This window comes from Vespa crabro, chromosome 3 (assembly GCF_910589235.1).
Source record: "Vespa crabro chromosome 3, iyVesCrab1.2, whole genome shotgun sequence".
Taxonomy (NCBI): Eukaryota; Metazoa; Arthropoda; class Insecta; order Hymenoptera; family Vespidae; genus Vespa; species Vespa crabro.
Genome location: NC_060957.1, coordinates 103,147 through 125,158, shown reverse-complemented (window position 1 = coordinate 125,158; position 22,012 = coordinate 103,147). Strand labels below are relative to the sequence as shown.

Here is a 22,012-nt window from a genome sequence, read left to right as displayed (position 1 = left end):
TTTTTGTTAACAATAAACCATTCACATTTATCACGTTCACGATGTTAATAATTTTCAATCGATATTAATCGTAAGCCGATGGCCAACGAACAAAAGAATGACGCAAAACGTCAAGTCTCGGACTCGTCCGAGGTGTCAATCTAACCAATATTATTTTTCTCCGTTCGATCGAAATACTACCGTCGGAAAATCGGAAAAAAAGAGATCAGGCTGATGAGCAGGGTTGTCAGTAATGTCCTGTCTGAACGGCGTACACGCCCAGATAGTCACGTTCTTTTCCGTTCCCCATGAGATTCTCTCCCTTCAGCACAAAGTTTTTCGCGAATATGCCAAGGTAGCCGTTGGTCCGGATTTCATTCATACCTTGCCGTCACTTTTGATCTTGACCGCGATGACGTTAGTTTTTTGGAAAAATCCACCGAATTCCAAGTGGTTCTTTCAAGCTACAAACGGCTTCCCATTGATCTATAAAACTTTTCAGGTAATGGCATATGTTCCTCTTGCTTTTCAAGTCGAATTTAACGATCCGAACTTTGACTCCTTTTTTCTCAATAAACTTTCAAGATCGCCACCGCATGGGCAGCAATCGATACGGTTTTCTGGTCTTGGTTGATTTTCCAAAGAATACTTTATTGCATGGTTTGGTTTTATTGGAGTTACGTAAGTATACTCGTGGGGAAAGTGCAAACTGTTTAAATGAACCACCATAATGGAATTTATTTTCTCACCGTATCGCTCTTCTAACCCTAATTATGCAGGAAACTGAATATCGTGACATAGTTTATCCTTGGTGGCAACGAGTTTGGTCCTTGTATTATCCGTCCCCAACGCAATCACCAGTTCTCTCGGCCGGCTTCATTAGTTGGACCATTTCAATGTCACTTTCAGTCTCGGCGTTAGCCTGTGCAATATCTACGAGTCGTGTCAGAGCCTTCCTCGACGATTTTTCAATCGTTCTACAGGATTTATTTATCGCGATTAAACATTATATCGAATATCTCACGAAGAAGTTAGTGTTGTATAGAAATGTTTCTTTTACAATTTTAACTGAATTTTCTTCATCGAATATAGAATAATTAACAGTATCAAATGCCCATATCTTAATAATCGAAATATATTGAACATATCTTTAAATAATTGGAGTATACGTTGTTTTTTCTTTTTTTTTAATTAACACTGTAATTTCCCCATAGAATACGTGAAATTGCCTTGTCCTGGGATAGTGACAAGTCTTCTTGCGATGGTGCGGATGGAAGCGATCTCAGTTCTCTCTGCGAAGACTATGGATCGGAGATCTCAAATGATATTAAACAAACGAAACGTCAGCAGGTGCATCCAATCTGTTATGGAACTAACTGGACGCCTAAGCCGAATTTCTTGAATTTTGGTAAAGAGACGCAGAGGAAAGCATCGATGAAGTCGGTGCATACTGTAACGGGTGTCGCGGAAACACAACGAGCAGAGAAATTTTCACCCAGACGTCATAAACGTGGCTGTCACACAGCTATACCTAGCAATTCGAGTGACAAATCGAGCGGATGTTAAAATCATTCCATTCTTTTGAGAATGTTTTTTTTTTTTTTTTTGGCATTTTTACTACAAATATAGATATCACGTTTCGATGATCCGAATGATGATTATTTTTCTCTTTTTCTGGCTTTTTTCTTTTCTTTTACTTTGCTTTTATTCGATTTGGGAAGAAGGAATGGACTTCCCTGGCGATTATCGGATCATTCATTTTTTTGGTAGGTTGAACCTTCGAAAAGAATGAATTGACACTTGGATATATCTCGTGAATAATTGATTAGGCATAATAGTTTATAAGTAAAATTGATAATAGCGTGATTTCGTTATTTAGACGAATAACATTGAACGCTTTAGAGCGTTTTATATTCTTATTATGGATAACATGAGATTACGTGAAAATAACTTTAGGATGAACTTTTCTTATAAAATTATTTCTTTTTCTGAGATCTAATAAAGTAAATTATGGTTTATTTTTATGATTCTCCATTAATCATCTCTAAAATATTTTCTTTGGTGAATCTTTCTCTTCGTCTCCTGTATGCATCGATGGTTTTAAATCAATGTATTTCTAACGTTTTACATAATATTTGTAAATCTTCGTTATTTATTTGCACAAAAATGACGAGAGTCCTGCGACTTCCTGTATAGCCAGGATTTCCATGGCCCGATCACGAGAGAAGGTATACGTTCTCATTGCGCATGCGTCTGTAGTATAAGGAGGGAGATAAAAACATACACACACACACACACACAGAGAGAGAGAGAGAGAATTACTCCCCGTCTTGCACCGAAGCATTATTCTGTAACGATATTCCTTGTGGGGTAGGTCGAACAAAATAGCGGTCGGTAATTTCAGTCGAAGGCATATTAAACAAATAAGAGAAAAATATTTTCCATTGAATGATCAAAACTGTGACCTTTCTTTTTAACTTTACCATTTGATATTTTTAAGAAGAAAAGAAAAAACTCATCAAATGTTTTTCAACCTTTTTTAATTCCGACGAAAACGAAGCTTATTTCACGATTTTTTTCTCGATTGGATTACTTTTTTAAATTTTTGGAGTGAAATTGTGAGAATCGTTCCCAACCCCCGTTTTTTTTTCTTTAATTGTGACGCATTTGGTAACAAGATAACGGAGATTTTAGAACGAAAACAAAGAAAACTTTTTTGGTAAGTTTTGTTATTCTTTTAAAGATATTTAACATATTAGCCTTGTGTTTTATCGACTATTAATTTGTATCAATAAATCGGTCTGGACGAAACGATCGATAAACAAGGAGAATATCATAAAAGTTTAAGTTGCCTTTGAGATATCGTGGACATTTGAGAGCTCGTAGAGATTTTTATTATTAAAAACGTTCATGGTTAAATATCCGTCCACGTGTACGCGAGTAACGTGATATAAACCTTGTTATTGATTTTGCGCTGCGGTTTCTAGCATGAGCATTGTGTGCGCGCGCACGCACGCACGCACGCACGCACGCACGCACGATGGTCCATGGAAGCGAATTGGATCGCGCGAAAACAATCGCATATATAGGCAGATGACGCACATATACGTACATGCATATTTGCGTTCACTGGTCCATAGTAATATCTCGCGCGAGTATGAGTGTCGAATCGAAGATCTTGCTGATGAGTGTACAGGGTTACGTAACTCGCATGATCTATAACTATAATCAGCTTAAGCAGGGTAATTCTGCCGCCGTAGAAAATACGAAGATGGGAAATACAAAGATCGTGCATATTAACGGCAAAAAATATATTTTAGGATAAGCTATATGAAGAATTTATTATTGTTGTTGGATGTGAGATTTTTTATTTGTCGACCTTATCGAACAATAATATACTAGTTAATATATTAATAATATTGTTAATATATTCTTCGATATAATGTGTCTTATGATAATTTAATAAATTTCCTCTCGATATACGAATCGCTCCTTCTTACTAATTTTTAATACGATTAATTTACCATGAGTTGATTTTTGCTCGAGTTGATCACTCATTTAGGATTTAATATCAATCATAAAAGATGTACGAGCGCATATGTGTGCTCGTGTTCATATATGCAAATAGGTTCGTGCACAATTTTCCGACGCGTGTTCTTCTTACTTTTTTTCTTCGTTATTTTTCTGCGGATTCGTTTTATTCATTGAATCGATTTGAGTGTGCACGCGCTGGAGTAAGAAAAACAATTAAAAAGGAAAAGAAAGGAACAGCTTTTACGGAAAGTATAACTGTGTAAAAGGCTGCTTTTATATAATGTCTTTTCAGACAAGAATTTCAATAACATATTTGTGCTTTTCTTTCGAATTTCTAATTCGATTATTATTAAAACAATGAACGAAAGTTAACGAATAACTTTTTGCACGAAGGTGAATGCATTTTTTCTTGTTTTGCTCTATTAAAGTAATTTTCCAATTTGTTGTCACAATTTCTTTAATAAAACCTATCTTCATATAATCATGAATCGCATGTTACCAGATAACGGATTGTCCGATGACACGATTCTTCCTGAAGGACTAATTTATATAATCGCTCCATCGTCATTTTTTTAATCGATCTTGCGACATTAAAATATATGCATCGTATGTCAAAGGTCACGTAAATTCACTCAGGACCTATATTAATTCTTAGAATCATACTGTAGAACTTGCCTACTAGAGATTTGAAATGAGCTTTCCAGACAATTGCTTTAAATAACTAAGCTATTTGGATCCTTGGGGCAACCTGCTTACGAATGCCTATTTAAATTAGAGGAATGGAGACACGGTACTGGTTCTCACATTACGAGTACTTTCATATAAAACAAACGATGTATTCATACATGAGATATTTTTATAAAAATTTACAAATAAAGACAGAAATAGCGTAATCATTTAAATGAAATAATTGGATTTGTAAGAAGATAAACAAATATTCATGTCTAATAACGGAGACGTTTTTCTTTCAGAAACAATGGCAGAAAAAATGTATTATTGGGACGGGGAGAAGAATCAAAGTGATTCTGATCAGACTTTCATAGAATTTAAAGCAAAATCTGGGCCAACGGCAGGAAAGATGAAAAAAGAGGAATCGCATGCTGTTTCGAAAACTTCATCGGCCGCTACACAAGGAAGATCAACGGATTTTGTGAGTCGCGAAGAAGATGCAGAGCGCGGAGGTTGGGACAATAAATTAGACTTTCTCTTCTCATGCATCAGCGTTTCCGTCGGCCTAGGAAACGTCTGGAGGTTTCCTTACCTTTGCTACAAGAACGGCGGTGGTAAATTAAAGTTTACATTAATTAATATAATTCATTTTTAGTTAAGATCGTCGAAAATTTTTTATGTCCTCGCCATCATAAAAAGTGTTACGAATAAATGCGCTTGAAATTAATTTATGCGAATGTTGTTAAAGCTATTGCACTTGGAGAAAGGTAACGCTCTACACTTTGTCGATAATGTCCTTTACTATTGTCATGCATCGGTAAGAAAACGATAAACATATTATATCAGGAATCGATCGACAGTGATGCACGATTATAGGAGTGAAAAATCTTATACAAGTTTCTATTGAATTACTTGCAAATGTTTTGCTTTTTTGTTTTCTCTTTCATAATGACAGAACACATTACCATTGGATAGATCTTAAAATATTAATCATTCTTATCTCAAAACATATATTTAATAATTCTTTGCCTATTTTTAGATACAGTCACGCGAGTGTACACGTTGATGTAATTATTTACGTTTAGTCCATCGAAAAAAGTACGTCATTTATTTCTTCGCAGGTGCATTTCTTATCACTTACGGTATCGCTATGCTATTCTGTGGGATTCCAATATTTTTTCAAGAAGTCGCCATTGGACAGTATCTTGGAGCTGGTGGAATGACTCTTGTTAGTCAACTGTGTCCCTTGTTACAAGGTAAGTTGTAGAAATCTTCGTTAATTTGATCCTGATATATTTGAAACACAATCATTTTATTATATCCTTCGTAGGTGTAGGATATGCCACGATGACTATTGTTTTTTTTCTTGACATATATTACTGCATAATTATTGCCTGGACTCTCTTTTATCTTATAAGCACCTTCATTAATTTACCTGGTGTCCCTTGGAGTAGTTGTGGTAAATATATTATACATTATACTATATATATATATAATATATAGCTGATGTCTCATGTTAAACGATATGCCGATATATCTACGATCCTATCGTTTTTATAAGCAAATACTTTAAATAAGAGTAGCTTTCAGGATGAAAATGTAATATTAATTGCGGCTATTTCATAGAAATGTCCGTTGCCAAGATACGAAAGTCATAACAATTTTATTAAATGGAAATCGATATTTTATGAGTAACAAAAGTTTTCGAGAATATCAATACGAATAAAACGGGCACCTACGATTTGCTTTTTCACAGAGTTATGGTATCTCGAAGTTTAAAAAACTATTATTATGCGATCAATTTTAGTTCTGTAGAGCATAGGATGACCAATTTATTTTTCTTTATACATTTTCCAAGTCTTTTAATCATTTCTTTTTTAGTTTCCTTGGTTGGAATCGTTGAATATTTCATAATATTGGTGTACATATAGAGTGAAAAGATTTGTTGAATTATTAATTGAAACATTACCTCTCATGAATAAATATTCTGACACCTTCTGATGTCAAAAATGTCGAACGTTCGATAATATCTAATATCTCTTGCGAGAAATACTTCTGCTAACATTGTTAAATTTCAAGGCGCCAGAACTCAATGAAATATGGATGAAAGGTTATACTGCAGCTTGTATTCGTATAGATAGATATTCTCTCTACGACTTTTGGTAGGCTTAAAATATAGATATCGATTGGAAAAGAAATTGCGATGACTTCCGTATCTTGAAAACATCACAGCCGTCTATGAAAAAGCTGCGATAAATATTATATATATCTAAAAATTTGGGAATCGTATCGTTCGAGATGAGACACCCGACATATAATATATACGTATACATACGGGTAAAAGTATATAGGTATGTATACCATGTAGATGTATAAATATAAGTAAGTATACTGCAATTAAACTTTTCTATTTTTTTTTCCTTTTTTCTCTTTTTTCTTTTCTTTTATTAGGACATTGGTGGAATACAAAGAATTGTTTTGATGCGTCGGTAGAAAGTAAGATCAGTCAAGATGACAAAAATGATACCATGAACATGACTTATCATCACACCACACCTGTAGAAGAATTTTACGAGTATGTAATCGCTCTTTCGGCGATCATTAGAAGTAAACAAATAAATATATAGAATATTTATTTATTTATTTATTTATTTATCTTCAGACGACGAGTACTTGGAGTTACATCCGGTATCGAAAACATCGGTGGAATCCAATGGGAACTCCTGGGTTGTTTGATAATCGGCTGGCTACTCGTTTACTTTATCATCCGACGTGGCCTCCATCAAAGCGGTAAGATCATCTGGTTTTCAGCCTTGTTCCCGTACGTGGTGCTTTTCATTCTTTTGGGAAGAGCGGTGACCTTGGAGGGATCCTACGATGGTTTACTGTATTACGTGACGCCAAGATGGAAAGAATTGTTAAGTCCCGGACCGTGGATCGACGGGACTACACAAATTTTCTTCGCTTACAGTATTGGAACTGGCGCCTTACCTGCCTTGGGATCTTACAATAGATTTCATCACAATTGTTATAGGTAAAACGATATTTAACGTTTTAACAGCTCGTTGCTACAGCCACATACGTTTCTACTCTTGGCTCGAGGTATTAAAGATGGCACGTAATTCAAATTCTTATTGCTCGCTTTTTTTATTAAGGATTAATCTTTCTCTTTATCGATGACCTTCGGCTTTTGAACTGTAACATTTACATTAAACCCTCAACGGTTCTCTCGTTCATTAGCTCGGTCGAAAGGATTGATTCTTTATGTTAAGAAAATAAAAAAGAAAAGAGAAAGTAAGCCTGTTTGAAAGCAGGATCGATCAATGAAGAAGAAGACCTTCTCCGGTGAAATCTTTAGTGAGTTTTATCTTCCAGAGATGCACTAATTACTTGCGTAGTCAACACCCTAACTTGTCTTCTGGCCGGGTGTCTGACATTTTCGATATTGGGTCACATCGCTTTGGAACAAGGTACTGAGGTGTCTGAGGTCGTCAAGAGCGGACCTGGCCTTGTGTTTCTCACGTATCCTGAGGTCGTTCTAAAGCTTCCTGGCGCTCCGATTTGGGCTATTATATTCTTCGTCATGCTTCTCGTAAGAAAATTATCGTTCCAGCGAGAGACTTTTTAACGTCTCTCTCTCTCTCTCTCTCTCTCTCTCTCTCTCTCTCTTCAGCAAAAAGAAAAAAAGATACACTGTCTTAAAAAAATATATATATATATATAATATACTCCATATTTTTTAATGCGTTTGCGTTTCGAACTCGATACTTCGTCACCTTCGCCGACTTACATTATAATTTTTTCTTTGATAATAGCAAATGACGAGACGTAAGAAAAATAATTGTACGATAAATAAGAAGATTTATTGAAGATAGATAGCACATTTCTCCTTTCTATTTAAGACTTATTTGTTTGATCGTCGTAGAGAATAGGACGTAACGTAATCTTTTTTTCCTTTTTCCTTCTTGTGGTAAAACATTGCCAGTAGTACCCTTTTAGTTTTCCAATTTTGTTTTCACTTTTTTTGATTGATTGAAAATTAATTAAAGTTTATTTTATCAGAATAATTGGTTTTCTTTTACAGGCAACCGAATAAATAAAAAGTTCTTTTCCCTTTCTTTTTATTTTTTCATAAGATCGAAAAAATTTTCAAAATAACTCGTTAAAATTATTTGTCAACGGAGTAAAAACACATTTGCTCGTCGTTATAATGCCGTGTAAGAGTATATAAGTAAATGAAAATTAATCAAACGTATCGAAGTTTAATGATAATCGTTAAATTATTTACTATAGATTCTTGGAATCGATAGTGAATTTTGCATCGTCGATTCGTTCATCACCGGTATCATCGATAATTGGCCGGATCTTCGCCCTCACCGAAGCAAATTCACCATCGTCATTTGTATCCTGATGTTTTGCTTAGGACTTCCTATGGTGACAAATGTTAGTAATCTTTTAAAACGTCTACAAATACTTTTTACATTTATTAGTTAAATCTCCCTTTCAGGGTGGCGTTTATATATTTCAATTAATGGATTTCTATTCGGCAAGTGGAATGTCCATTTTATGGGTATGCTTTTTCCAAACGATAGCTATATCGTGGTTTTTCGGAGCACAAAAGTTTTGTGACTGTGTTCACCAGATGATGGGAATACGATTGAATAAATTTTGGTACATCTCTTGGATCTTCTTTGCGCCCGTGATTATGGCAGTGAGTATAACAATTGAGGGAACAACAATCTTCCCTTTTTATCATTGACAATACATCAATGGATTTTCTTTCCTTTTTTTCTTTCTTTTTCAGTTTATCTTCATATTTCAATGCGTCCTATATAAACCATTGAAATATGGGAACGATTATGAGTATCCAATATGGGCGGAAATCGTTGGTTTTTGCTTAAGTATTTCATCGATGATTTGGATACCCCTTTATGCGATTTATTACGTCTTTGTAACACCGGGATCGATTAAAGAGGTGATATTATTCTTTAATATCATATTTTCTATAAATTTTCATTCTCCTCAATGTTCGTTATTCGTTATTACTTGTAGAACATTTCGAAGGGACTGAAACCCAACATAATGTCTCATCCGAAATTACCTAAAGGAGAAAAATCTACGGTAATACCGATGTCAGAAAGCAGTGCTGGTTTGATAACGAAGAACAGTAGTTTTTTAAGTCAAACATGATCGAGACTGTAACAACTATCGTTCTTATAACGTTCTTAGATCGAGATTGGCGTTTAAGAGTGCAATTTATCTTGAAATTTGGTGAAATGGCAATGTAGCTGAGATCTTTCTTTTATATGATACATCTATTTATCAATTTTTTTCGGACGCTATTCCGGTTAATTTTTCTCCGATTGTTTCAATATATATCACTTGTTGATATCTTATTAATATAGAAACGAACGAAGGGCTGTGCGATTTATAGGACAGATATTTCTTCTTTGATTAATTTAGTATTCAATAGCGTAGATAAGTGTTGACAGGAAAATATGAAACGAGCAGTATTTCTGACCACGACAAAGATCGATGAAATATGAATTTCCATTTAGTATTTCTACTTAGTATTTACGTAATAAACGACGATGATACGCTGATATAATACGAACCTAACTCTTTTTAATGCTTCCTATATTTTACGTCAAAATCTTTTATCTTTTATTTTCGCATAACGTTGTTATGACAATGAAAGATGATATTTCTAGTATTAATATAAATTATTATATGATATTATAAAGAAGTAAACGGTATAAGTGTTTTATTACAGTTTTCTTATCTATATAATGTATATCGCAAGTAATAATATTTGACACGAACATCTGGTACGTCTCGATGTTGTGCATTTCAGTATAAAATTTTTATATCAATTTATATAAAAAAGGAACAAGATTGATTTCGATGCTTATTTATGCTTGATCAAGATGTGCGATGTCGTCATAGGTCATAAGGCGCTAAATTATTATACGTATAGTTTCTATAGGTAAAACTACATATACGAAATACCAGTGACAAAGAACGTGCTGTGTGTGTGTGTGTGTGTGTGTGTGTGTGTGGGTGTGTATGTATATATATGTATACTTTTTTCATCATCATCCGTAAACACAATCGTCGGTAATTACAATTAATTTTATTATTCTTCTTATTTTATCATATTTGTAGACTAAATGAATTATAATCGAAGATTGTAATTGTAGAGAGATACTCGAGAACTTCTCTAAATTCTTATATATATATATATATATATATATATATATATATATAAATAGGAGAGATACTATGGTAAAAATCTATACTACAGCTATGTACCTGCAAAACAATTTTTTTTAACAATGGCCATTTCTTAGAATTATCGAGTAACTATAAGCTAAAGGAAAATAATGAAATTCGATAAAAGAATGAGGATAATTCTTTTCTAATCCTGCCTTTGTATTTTGCTAATCATCCCTTTCCTTTTCTTCTAAGAAAATACTTACTGGCAAATTTCGAAACAGAGATAATAATCAGATGCTGATTGTTTTGAAGTAAATTAATTTACCATGATTTAATTTTGTTTCGATATCATCGTTCAATATTTTGACATTAAAAAGGTGGAGAGATATTCTTTAAAGATTAGATTTAATAAGTGCGTAAAAATGCATTTGCATAGGTACCTTGATGACTAACAAGCACGTATTTTCCGTCGACGTGAAAATTATCGTATAGGCATAGAATATAATAGTCTAATGAACTTTATCGGGACGCGATTAACTTCACTAAAGTTAAGATCTAACAATACGAATTTTTTACGTGTCAGTTTGGATAACGATACCTGTCGCTGACATAACGCGCATGCTTAGGTTCATTCACCTCTCCTTCTTCAACGTTGGAAAATTTTTCTGTTAATAACGCGCACGCGCACACACAATAAAGTCCCATTGAAACCAGCTTGGAAAGATAGTTTCTTCATAGAAAACTATAAGTACTTTCTTTCTTAGGAAATAATTAACATAAAAAGTCGATGAAAGGATGGAAGATTATTGCTTCATAGCTTCGGATCGATCGAAAGTTCGTCGAGTGCGGCATGAATGTATGCGAGCAATCAGAATTTAATAGAGCACAGCTTTATAATTTTCATGTTTCATTTTTTTCCTTAATTGTTTATTATATCGTCCAACACATGACATTCTGTCGTGACACAACTGTGACTTTATTTAACAGAAGAATTTCTATTTTAACGTCCGTATATTCGAACCTTGTTCTAGTTTCATTCAATTTTCAATGCTATCGGTATATCGTACATGCATAGGTTAAAAAGTAACAGGAGGGTGAGAGAGAGAGAGAGAGAGAGAGAGAGAGAGAGAGAGAGAAATTTCGCTGATCTACGACCGTAACAATCATATCGTCGGTATATCCAGGTGTATTTTCAAAAAATATTTTTCTATGTAGATTTGTTAATACAAACTTTTGGACTTTTATCATATCTCTCTATTTACGATCCCACTATAATACAATATTTCCATTTGCCCGGTTTCTGTGGGTCATACGAATCAAAGTTTTTCGAGAAGTGAAACTAGGATGAAAAATTTCCTTAGAGAAATGGTTAGCTTGGTTAGAATAATAAGCGATAAATTTTACTTATATTATTCGCTCACTTTCGTTATTCGTTTAATAAAGAGCCAATAATTATATGACATTTTTTCATCTACGAACGAACGAATGAGGAAAGGGAGGAGGAAGAGGAGGAGTAAACAAGAAAGGTACGTGCTTCGTGTAAATCTTTTCACGAATTATCATATATCTCGAGAAGGGCGATTTATCATGGCATCGTTCACAATAAATTGCAGGGAAAAATAAAAGTTAACGAATAGAAGAGGTAGGGTATATTGAGGAAGGTGTCACGCAATGCGTGGCACCGTCTCTATGCCTTTTCTCCTTTTCCCTTTTATTAAAGGACGAGAAAAAAGGTCACGAATAGTACCCTTCTTTAAAATTTAAAAGGCGTATGGATTCCTTTTTTTTTTTTTTCAAAGTTCGAACTCGATCAAATACGTTCATAAAATATTCAACGACGCAATCCTCTTGCTTTCTAACGAAGTTAATTAAACATTTCGTACTTTCCTTTTTCTTATTGCAATTAATCCGGAGCATTAGAGCATTATTGCATCATTTTTAAAGCACGTGAGAATAGACGGAGCTTGTTAAACTATAAATAATAGATTTCTCATTACGTAAGATAATTCGATTTTCGTTAAACTAATGATAATGTGGGGACGAGAGATAAGTTGAAAAGGGTAGGAATAGATGCTTGTTTTTTATGATATGTTATCGAATGACCGACTCGTTGAACACGACATCAGCATTTTCTTGTAGGATACTCTGAGGAGCACGAAATGAAAAGCTTAAGGAACCTTTGGCAAACAGGACGCTACTTGGGCGTATATGGTTCGAAGCCGTCGTCATGACGACACCCTTCGACGCCTTTGGATGCCTCTGTTTCAAATAATATACCTAACGGCTGAAAGAATGCATTTAAGACTTTCGTCCTTCGTACTTCACTTTTTCCCAAAGGAAAAAAAGAAAAGCGTCAATGTATTTGTATATCCACGTTCTAAAATTTATCCTTTTTCAAGTCGTTAATATCCCGGAAAACTGAAGCGATTAGTTTTAAAAAATTTTGTTGTCATCTTATACTTGTTATTGAAAATTTCAATATTCCTCGAATTTGCTACTTATTACGAGTAACGCAATGGAAAGTATTCATTATCGGCGTTACAGAAGGCTTAAATCATGGTTAATTTCTTTTTGTTATTTTTCCGTATTATTTACTGAACGCTCTTACGTTTTATACAATTATTCGCGAACTTTTTCATTCGATGTTATTAGAAACTTCATGATGGTTTCGCGGACACGTCATGTTACAAGTTTAGAACTAAGTATTCACCGGTCTTTTCTAATAAATTTATATTTTACGAGGACTGTTAAAACTCGGTCGTGGAAAAAGCCAAGCAAGATACGAGATAACAGCCATAGAATGTATGGTTTTCTTGTATAGTCGCAACCACGCCTTATGCTAAAAGCGCACCACCACTTGTGTTTCTACACTGCCTGCAGCACTTGAAATATTTAATATTTCATACGTGAGCGCTTGATACTCCGAGGTGTCTCGACTGACTCCTACGCGCATAATAGACCACTTTCCGATTCAATAATCAAGATCATTTTCTTCTTTGTATAAATAGGATATTATAAAAGGAAACGAAAGCTATGACATAATTCGTTAGAATTTTAATTAAAAATTTCTTATATATCGAAATGAAGAATTAGCATGATAAATTGTTATTCTCCGATATCTATCTAACATTTATTATTTATATTTTTCGTTATCGTCATTTACGTATAATTCTTCGAACGCGCAATTATTTTGCTGCAAGAAACGATATTCTAAGCTTCCCGAATGATGGATGAAACATTTTTCTAATATTTTTCTGTCGTAATACATATCGTATTTTCTACGTTTGGCGTACGTATCTACGAGCTTGCAACGTAAGCTACGTAAATGTAATGAATTATCGTAGGCAAAGCCATCTTTCAGATCTTAGAAGATCTAAAGAAGTTCCGTTAATCAATGACGTTATTATATCTATAGATTTTTAATTAAGTGCTCTGGACTTATACATGACGTTGACGCAGACCAATATGATAGATATGCTATTTATACGAGCGTCATATAATGTTTGATGCTCGTTTATAACTTCGAGTATCAAAGTGAAGCCGTCATATTGATTTTGATCGTAAATAATGAAATGCTTTAATCGTCGTCGAGATTCGTCGTCGTATGAGAAAAACGATTTTTGATGAAAGTCCCTCCCCCTTATTCGAAAGAAAGACATACAAGAACGTATAATATGGATCCTAGTTTTATTTAATGATTACTCGGGATAATATCACGACCTAGAAATCGTCATCTTGGATCGATACGGTACGCCTTACGTGACGTCTGAGGGTTGGGTGAAACGAAGTACACACTGAAAATAATTATCTTACGTACGACACGGCAGAGTGCCACGGTAATTCGGTAGGTTTATGCCCAACCTATTTCGCGAACGTCATATTTTAAACGTATTGAGTTATTCGAGAGCATTACGTTAGATTCATATTTTCCTTTATTAATATTAATTTAAGATTCATTGAAAAATATACTCGGTATTTGAATTCAGCATTTCAACTCGATATTCAATGTACATGATTTGTAGAGATAATGCAGTATGTTGAAAAAGTAATCGAGATATCGATGAAGCATTATAATTGATACAAATTCTTGATTATTTATCGTTTAATGGTATATAAGGAGAGAATGAAACGATGCCCTGCCTTCATAAGTACTTACTTATACAAGTTTTTATGGGAGACAGGATTTTACTTCCAAGCCTGCAGAACTTTTACTTTATTGCATTAAAACTTTAAAATCCGGGGCTATACCATAACGTACTTCAAGTATATTGCGTTGTAATGTTTGCTAAAGAGAAAAAATTGCAGTTGGTTTTTTCGAGGGTATAAAAATTACCCTCCGTTTCATCCCATCTCCCACTTAGCACCCCTATCTTCTTTCCAAGACTAATAATATTTTTAACTTATATGCCATTTTTCTTTTTCCTCCAAGTTTTCTTTAGATAGACAACAACTGTCATCGGATTGGGACTTAATTTGCAAATAAGAATACCAAGTAGAGTAGAGTATTTGGAAGAACAAACGTGCAATTAGATAACATTTATTAGATAATTTCTTTGATTATTAATTTCTTGTAGCTTCGTAGCTATCGCAATTATAGCCACGAAGCATTATTGAGACAAGTAAAATCGTAGGATGAAGACGCATATATTTAATAATTTTTACATTGTTGTCGTTGATCATATGGTTCAATTCTACAAATGATCGATTAGCGTTAACCATCAAAGGCGAATGGAATAAGGTTAAAGGTACCGGTTATGTTTGTCAGTAGTAGAAAATACCTAACACCAGTAAAGTTTACACGATACGTTTCGCTCAAGATACTCTCCAGTGGCAATTAGAACCATCACCTCCATTTGTCTTTTTCCCTTCTTTTTTCTCTTTTTCTCTTTCCTTTCATGAGAAGTATTAACTTCGATGTTGGCAATTTATATAGCATTCTAGAAAAATGCGATACAAAGGAGAATTTCTTTATGGTCTAGGAAGATTAAGTTTTCCTACGTAGATTGATGAAAAGAAAGAATTGTAAAAAATGCAAATTGAAAAGAGAAGAAGAAAGAGAAGAAAAAAAAATATCTTTCGTTCGCAGTCCTCGATATCGAGCTACGCTTGATATTTACGTGATGTTAAGCTTCATTATAATTATAGTTTTTGAATGAGAGAGAGCACGTCGATAGATTTTTTGCCGACAATAAAAAGAAAAGATATTAATTCGTTAATTAAACAAATGTATCTTCTCCTTTTCCTCATCTCGATTTCTTTCATCTCCCTTGAATATTCATTTTAATGCCTATTCCTTCTCTAAGACGACGTATCAAACTGGATTAGTAGATCCGGACTTGATCACGCTTGACGAAACAAGAAGCTTGAATACATTACAGATAATGCACTAAGGCTAGCAGTTTGCATATTAGAAGAAGCGCGCCTTTCGTTTCATTAAGAGCAAACTCTTAATGAAGTCTATCTTTGATCTGAATTCTTCAAATGCGTTGCAATGCTGCATGAACATTTTTTATTCGGCAGGAATTTATTATTCTTTGATAAATACTGCATATAATAAGATAGATTATTTGTGTACTCTTTGTACTTTTTGTTTTATGACGATAAGAATTGTTTTATTTATCGATTAACTGCGATCAACGATTGATCGTCGAAAGGTATCATGGAGATACAAACTTTAAAAAAGAACATTCCTCTGGAGATATTTATTATATGACGGATTTTAGTCATCGTAATATCTCTGAAAGTCATTGACCATCGTATTTACGCTTCGTTCGTTCCCATAAATTAATCCTCTTCTTTTCTTTCCCTTTTCGTCATTATTTCCTCTTCTTTTATTGTTTTCATGCTAACCTCGCAGGATAGATCCAGCATGATCTATTATGCCAGCATATCATCATATACCATTATATCCCTTTTATCGTCTACGTATCGTTAAAAATGAATGGAGTTGTCAGGATAGATACGATTGCTGATTCGTTTCGTTGGAAATGAATGTTGCGCTGGACTGGAGTTTCGTCCTTTTTTTCCTATTCCTTTTCTATTTTCTTTTCTTTTTTCGTTTCTTTTAACTTCAGCTCGTTGACGAAAAACAAGAGAGAAAGAAAGAAAGAAAGAAAGAAAGAAAGAAGGAACGAAGACAACGTTAGGTAAAAGTCTCGGTTGGACAGTCACTTACGTTTTCTTCTCGTTGAATTTTACCCGAGAAACCCACCATCTTTCCTCATTCCCTTCTTTTCTTTTTACTCTTTTCTTCTCATTCTTTTTTACCTCTTTTTTCCCTTCTATCTGTTTCCCTTTTCCGTTTTTCTTCGTCACGCTGTCGGTGTTATACACCGACCACACCCATAACCCTCTGAAAGAAGTATTACTTGCATCCTGTCCGTGATATAGAACTTGGCGTTTCCGCGATTTTCGGTCGAGCTGAAGGAAACGCGGATGAATTCTCTTTCATAACGGTCTGCATATATATATATATATATATATATATATATATATATATATATATATATATATATATATACATATACGTATAGGGTGCCCGTTTTAATCAATGTCTCAGTATTCGAACGTCGATGATATGAATATAAGGCAGACGTCGTAAAGACGACGTTTTATAAAGTGACATATCTTTATTAATACAAAATTCTTTACATACAAATACTCTACATCTGAATGATCTTCAAACGATTATTTTCTACTTTTATACGAATTACAAATAAATTTGTTATTTCTCATGAATTCTACTAGCTACTAGAAACGGTTTTTGTCTTTGCGGTGTAATCTAATATGGATTGTTTAAAGAATATTGCGATTGTGTGTGCGCGTGCTCATGTGAAAAGTATCCACATATGCGAACGAATAAATTCGAATTTATGGTCTAAATCCAGACCAGTTTTCGAACTAATAAACGAACCGAAAGTTTACAAAAGCTTACGAGTGACCCACTTAAGGTATCTCTGGAAGTTTACAAAAGGTGAGAACGCCGTAACCTTTCAATTTCTAGTACGGATCTACTTCATCTTTAATATCCTTTCCTTTTCTCCTTTTTTCTCTTTCCCTTCTACTATTCTTCTTTAGTATTCATCCCGAGCGAAATCATTATTTTTCTTAAATAAACTCACGTTGTTATTATTATATTTTGCTTTTCGAATGTACTTTCTCACGTTCTCTGTAGAGGATGTTCTAAAATAACGGGAACAATGAGTTTAATAAAGTGAATAGATCCATTATGACGAGTTTATAAAATAACGTGTTTATTTATTATAAGACGTCCTTCTTATGATCCTTTTTCCATTATTTTACATGAGATTTCGTTTATAATTAAATGTTTTGTTACCTTGATATACCTTGGAAAAGTATTTATAATAAGCGTATCCTTTTGAGAACATGCAACAACACTGAAAATAACTTGGGCGTGAAACAATAACGACGAAACCACGGAGGAGATCGTCTCGAACGAATTACTACATAGAGTGCACAGTTTAAACTCGAGCACCGACCCTTTGATCTCGCGACTCGCTGACAAATTATTCCAACTCCAATCGTCATTGGCTCGCGTCTGCCGACGTCTTTGATCTTGCATTGAAAATTTAGCATCTGGTCGTCTCTAATGGACTTTCGATGAAAGCTTTCGAAGAAAAGAATAAGCGGAAGATGATGGAAAGAATGAAGAAAAAAGAAAAGAAGAAGAAAAGACGAAAATAAATCAAAGGGATATCTCGCATTTTGTTCCTCTCTCAAACGCTCCTCGAACGCTTCCGAACGCTTAAACGAGGAATATGCAAAATTTCAACGTTCTTTTTTACTTTTCTTACGAATGACTCAATGGATATGTAAACAGGTTATTTTCTTAAATAAAATTGCCGACGAATGGAACAATTTTACTCGAGGAACAATTGATATGTGGTCATAGAGATATGCAGAAACTTATATGTGCACATGGCTTAGACCCTAGAGAGAGAGAGAGAGAGAGAGAGAGAAACGTTGCGTATGCACCGATGCAAAGGACCTAACACAATATACCCTGTATTTGCATAGGGTATTTGCTTGGTGCCAGTAATTGGAATTTCTAGAAGATTCGTCGAATGTAATTGTAGAGAGAAGCACTGTGATTTTCATATTTATTACAACAAATCCCACGATACACCTATGTACATACATTCTTAATATTTTATCGATAGATCTATGAATAGGATCTATCAATAGGATACAGTCGAGGTATAGGTAAGGGACATTTCGTGAAAAGATAATGAAGAAATATGTGAAAAATCAATATCGTGGTAAACGATGTTTACTCGCGATTCAAACGCCTCTAGAACGCCTCTTAATGTAATGTAAAACTCATAAAGTATCGTATAGAATCGAGCTACGATCAATTAAGTTCTATTAACGATGTATTCCGTATACTACAATTCCGAGTACATTTCTTTTCGTTTTCTCGCAAAGAGAAATGCCGTCGATGACTTGGCATATTACTGAACAAATAACCTTTTAAAAGCTCTCGAACAGCATGAAAGCACTTTTCCTACTGCTTTTTAATTAATTCCCCCTTTTCTTTTCCGTTTGAATTATTTTTTCTTCTCCCGTTATATTTTTCTTCCTCAACGTTCCCAATATTGGATACTCATAATGGTCCTTTTTTCTTTCTTTCTTTTAGTCACTTTTATAAAAGTCATTAAAAAAAGATCTCTCATAAAATTTCAAGTTTTAACACTTGATCAGCTTGATCGTACAAGACTATGAATGAATAATTTACGATTTACGGGTGCACTTCTTCGATGAAGAGTCGAAATAAAGCGTAAGAATTGATAAAAACGTTGAAATTGTACCGACGATGGATTCACACTCTCCATTCTATTAAACTTTCATTTTCAGGGAAAAGCGTGAAATTTTTGAAACGCTCTTCTGCGATCTCTCTTGTTTCGGTGGATTAACTTATGAACGTACGTACAAACACAAAAAACATTTACAGATGCACGTTGCCACGTACTTACATAGCTCTCGTGTTCATTTCCCTAGATACTTTAACCCATCTTCCACGCTGTTGGTGGAGAAAACACGTCGACGGCTTTCCTCTTACAACTGTTGTATACCACTTTTTTTGAATGAACATCATAAAAATCTAGCTTGTTTCTCGGAAGAACTCAAAAACGAGAGAGATGTACCCTTTCCGTCGGAAGTTTGAAATAATGGATAGGGACGGACGGATTTCCTTTTTTCTCTTCATGTTTTTATTTTTTTTTTTTTTCTTTTTTTCTTTCGCTGTTGCTTCATCATTCGTTCCTTTGTCACTTATTTTTTATTTCTACTTTCTTCAAGTTCTCTTCCTCCTATCTAATATTTTGACGTAAAATCCGTTGTGGATTCGGAGGACGATACCAAAGAGAGAAACGACATACGCATTTAATTTACGTTCTACGGGGTGTCCGTTTAATGGGATTAAGAAACGTGCACAGTATACGGGCGCACGTCGAAATGGTTTGATGAATATAATGCGATTACGTAAGATCGTTAATACGAACGAGACACATGTTCGTATCTAACGGATACATACGCATCTACATACGCAGGGACATTGGGAGTAGTATCAAAGTACTGCCGCATTGCGTTCAGTGATAATGTTCATGACAGTACCAAGAAGTCTCTCGTTTATTCGTAGAGACTTTCTATCATAATAATTCTGCTAGAATAATATAGTAGTCTGTTACTTGAAAAGAATGTAATATGGCTCTACAAAAAGTGAACTAAAAGGTTCACTAAAGGAACACAACGCGCGCGCGTTTATGTGTCTGTGTACACACGCACGAGCTGTTCCATCTCGGAGATGGAACAGGCTGAAAATAGAGAAAAGTCTTGCAAATCGTGTTAAATTAAAATGCGCAAATAATTTTATAAACTTTTGTGCAACAGAAAAGTACAACCGCGCTTTTTTTTCTTGAAAGGAAATCTATACTTTTCACTGTACCAATTGATGAACTTTCTTATGTCCTACATAAAAGTATTAACATAGTTGTTATGCCCTAAACCTATACGTTAGAAAGTTATTATCCGTACATTAATACTTGGCGGCAGACGTAAATAATTCAGAAAAATTTAGTTACGATAACTTTCTAACGTATAAGTTTAGGCCATTAGTATGTTAATACTTTTATGTAGAGCATAAAAACTGCATCAAATTGTGCAGTCAAAAATATAAGTTTCCGTTAAAGAAGAAAGTGCGCTTGCATTTTACTGATGCACCGACGCACAAGAGCGCAAAAATGGACGCAAAAATGTAAAAAAATTATCTTCTTATTATGCATCACTAGTCTAGTACCATTTAACTTCGACTTATAACATTTTTTTTCCCCATTGTCACAATGTCTTTCGAAAGTTTCACATTGCTCGCTTTGCACCGCTCACACATACGTTACGCAAAATAGTCACACGCAAGCATTTATACCTTAATTTGCAGGATACAAATTTTTCTCATATGAATACGTAACGCGTAACACGTAACACGTATTAATACAAATAGCAGAAAGTTTCTTTTTTCTCTGCTCGTTTGACATCGATGTTTCGCGTTTTTCGCAAAAAGAATTTCGTAAAAAAGCAAACAGTACTGTTTTTTTTTTCTTTTTCTTTTTTCTTTTTTTTTTCCAGAGCTATTTTCCATAAACAAGATCACCGTGACAGCATTTTTCGTCATCTTTTCCTATTGTTATTTTTTTGCCGCTTCGCTTTCGGTCTGCACGTATTTTTTTAAAGATTTTCTCATATCATAATATAGTTAATTTATAAATTGACGTCCATTTGCAAAAAGTTTTCTCTTCGACTTGTTTTTTTAATTTATATTTTTAATAATTTTACACTTTTTCGTGGAAAGAAAGAACAATATGTATACCCATATAATACGTGATGTCTATCTACGTATTATTTAAATTTAATGGAAAGGGATTTTAAGTTTCAAACGCTGGAGTAAAGCAGTTTTCATTTCTACAACTGCGCCAACTTTACAATCCCTTAAGGGGGCTTCTCTTCCTATGCATCTGCATGGTATAATATCATGAACTCTCATCGATGTTACACTTTCGATGCGATTTCACTGATCGTGGGCTCTTTCGAGGGATAAAAGTTTCCAACAACATCCGATCAATGTTTTCAATTGTTGAAAAATTATTATTTTCTTTGCAAAAATAGTAGAGTATTTTCAACGGTAATTTTCTTCCAAGTAAAAACTTGCTCGTTTTATTCGGAACAATCGGAAACAACAAGCTCTCTCGCGTAGAAAAAAAATCTTTCGAATGAGCTCAAGATAATTATAATTATGTTTAACCGTAAGTCGTTACTTTTACGGTTTCTAATTTTCTTTCAATTTATTAAGGCCCGATGGCGTTACTTCGTGCCGTATCGAAACAATCGAAGTTCCTTCCTTCACTAAGCGCCTTTACATGGACGTGGGATATCTATTGCTTTGTATGTTGAGTAATCGAAAGTAAGGAGGAAGAAAGAAAAAACGTTGACACGATCAATAACTCTCTGGTGTGGAGTAAAAGAAATATTAGGAAATTGATTCCCTTCCTATGGGTATCTAATTAAACGATCAGTCTCTGGTTGTGGCCGTGGCTAGAGAAGA

General features: G+C 34.2%; 2 protein-coding genes across 2 annotated transcripts; both read left to right on the top strand.

Annotated features, from left to right (window-relative positions):
- The first annotated feature begins 737 nt into the window (after positions 1–737).
- LOC124422658 lies at positions 738–2,698 on the top strand. Its single transcript, XM_046959440.1, has 2 exons — positions 738–1,009; positions 1,194–2,698. The coding sequence occupies exons 1-2, from the start codon at positions 753–755 to the stop codon at positions 1,543–1,545; spliced, it is 609 nt and encodes a 202-aa protein (XP_046815396.1). The 5' UTR covers positions 738–752; the 3' UTR covers positions 1,546–2,698.
- LOC124422654 (sodium- and chloride-dependent GABA transporter 2-like) lies at positions 2,333–10,584 on the top strand. Its single transcript, XM_046959429.1, has 11 exons — positions 2,333–2,698; positions 4,485–4,796; positions 5,304–5,438; positions 5,513–5,641; positions 6,634–6,757; positions 6,845–7,216; positions 7,558–7,774; positions 8,476–8,625; positions 8,690–8,893; positions 8,987–9,157; positions 9,235–10,584. The coding sequence occupies exons 2-11, from the start codon at positions 4,490–4,492 to the stop codon at positions 9,370–9,372; spliced, it is 1,947 nt and encodes a 648-aa protein (XP_046815385.1). The 5' UTR covers positions 2,333–2,698; positions 4,485–4,489; the 3' UTR covers positions 9,373–10,584.
- The last annotated feature ends 11,428 nt before the right edge of the window (positions 10,585–22,012 follow it).

Excerpts from the sequence above, each read along its gene's own strand:
- LOC124422658 (XM_046959440.1), top strand. The coding sequence starts at position 753 with ATGCAGGAAACTGAATATCGTGACATAGTTTATCCTTGGTGGCAACGA. Across the intron at positions 1,010-1,193 it reads ATCGAATATCTCACGAAGAA|AATACGTGAAATTGCCTTGT; the intron begins GTTAGTGTTGTA and ends ATTTCCCCATAG.
- LOC124422654 (XM_046959429.1), top strand. The coding sequence starts at position 4,490 with ATGGCAGAAAAAATGTATTATTGGGACGGGGAGAAGAATCAAAGTGAT. Across the intron at positions 4,797-5,303 it reads TTGCTACAAGAACGGCGGTG|GTGCATTTCTTATCACTTAC; the intron begins GTAAATTAAAGT and ends ATTTCTTCGCAG. Across the intron at positions 7,217-7,557 it reads TTTCATCACAATTGTTATAG|AGATGCACTAATTACTTGCG; the intron begins GTAAAACGATAT and ends TTTATCTTCCAG.